Source organism: Chrysochloris asiatica, unplaced genomic scaffold, assembly GCF_000296735.1.
Source record: "Chrysochloris asiatica unplaced genomic scaffold, ChrAsi1.0 scaffold00042, whole genome shotgun sequence".
In the NCBI taxonomy this organism is placed as follows: domain Eukaryota; kingdom Metazoa; phylum Chordata; class Mammalia; order Afrosoricida; family Chrysochloridae; genus Chrysochloris; species Chrysochloris asiatica.
The window spans coordinates 6900532-6902141 of record NW_006408560.1 but is presented as its reverse complement, the minus strand read 5'-3'; the positions used below and the strand labels follow the sequence as shown (position 1 = coordinate 6902141).

The window sequence follows — 1610 nt, the reverse complement described above, 5'->3', positions numbered from 1 at the left end:
GCACTTGACAACAACAACATACACACACACACACACACAGTCGTTTGAACTGCAAGTTCGGAGATTCAAGCTCACCAGCTGCTCCTAGGAAACTCTATACAGGGTCGATATGGGTCGGAATCGACTCTATGGCAATTAACAACAACAACATATATATATATATATATATATATACACACACATACACATATACACATACCTATATAAACCAATGGCAATTTTTTTTTGTATAGCAATTTCCAGGTCTAGAAAAAAGATCATCTGAAGACCTAAATGTCAATATCTACGAGTGTATGAAAAATATCATAACAAAGTTTAAAAATAACTCTTTAATTGTATGCACATAAGGAGAATAAAGAGAAGCACCAGGCTAACAGGGTAAGGGAGCAAGACATTCTCCCTCTGTCCCAATGTCTGCTTGGCACAGTTCTTGAGATCACACACACAAGTGGGGGGGTGGAATGGGAAGTAGAATAAGGAAAAAGACTGAAGGGACAAAGGCAAGTAGGGAGAGGCAAGGGCTTGCAGTAGTCTCAGTCGGTGGACTCCAAAACAGATTCACTCAGTGCGAGGTCCCAGTAGTGTTCAGCCCCATGTTTTTTGAAATGCTCCCGAGCCATGTTCTCTGTAGGACACTGTTTGAACTTCATATCCCCAAAGCTCCGGTCTTTAGCTGTACCCTGAGGAATACACAAAATCTGTAAAACAAAAACACTGGAATTTCTAATTTAAATCAGATAAAAAATTCTCTTATTAAGACTTAGTAACAACTATACAGTAATGTGCCTAACTCAATGTAATTTTATGATAAAAGCAATTCTAACCTCTATACCTGTGGGATTTATTTTCCTGAGCTTTCTTCATATGCATCAGGGTTTCAATTTTTTGGCTGAAGGAAAGGGGAGTTGTTTTGTGCTCTGGTGTTTGAGTGGAGGAGCAAGCCAGGGCAGGATTATAGAGGGAGGAGATGGGATGACCTTGTCTTCTATCAGACCCCAAGGACTAGTTTTGGGGCTTTAGGAGAAACGAATTAGAGAGCTGGAAGCTGAAAGAACTCTTTTTCTCAAGACCTCATGAGAATCTATATCTAAGCAAAGACACCAGCAGCAATGACAGTCATAAAATGCTACCTCAAGAGGTTTCCAGGAAGCAGACCCCAATAAGGAAGCTGGAATAGAACTTCACTATTCCTGAGAGCACTCAGAGACAACAGAAGAGAAGAGGGACCTCATATATTAAATTGTTGTTGTTGTTGTTGTTAGGTGCCAACTCATAGTGACCTTATGCACAGCAGAACAAAACACTGCCCAATCCTGGGTCAACCTCAATATTGTTGCCACATTTGAGCCCACTGATACTGCCACTTTGCCAATCCATCTCACTGGGGGTCTTCGTCTTTTTCTCTGACCCTCCACCTTACCAAACATGATATCTTTCTCCAATGAATGGTCTTTCCTGACAACATGTCCAAAGTATGAGAGATGAAGTTTGGCCATCCTGGCCTCCAAGGAGTATTCTGGCTACACTTCTTCCAAAACGGATCTATTGGTTCTTTTGGCAGCCCATGGCACTTTCAATATTCTCCTCCAACACCATAACTCAAAAGCATC

General features: G+C 41.2%; 1 protein-coding gene across 3 annotated transcripts in view; it reads right to left on the bottom strand.

The window, feature by feature from the left end:
• Positions 1–284: 284 nt before the first annotated feature.
• The window catches only part of PRPF3 (pre-mRNA processing factor 3), a 32269-nt gene continuing 30943 nt past the window's right edge, over positions 285–1610 (bottom strand). The window contains exon 16 of one of the 3 annotated variants that reach the window (XM_006861366.1): positions 285–680. In XM_006861366.1, coding sequence (XP_006861428.1) covers positions 534–680 — 147 coding nt within the window. In that variant the 3' untranslated portion in view covers positions 285–533. The remainder of the gene's footprint in view (positions 681–1610) is intronic. The other 2 variants (XM_006861367.1, XM_006861368.1) reach the window with 2 other exon arrangements.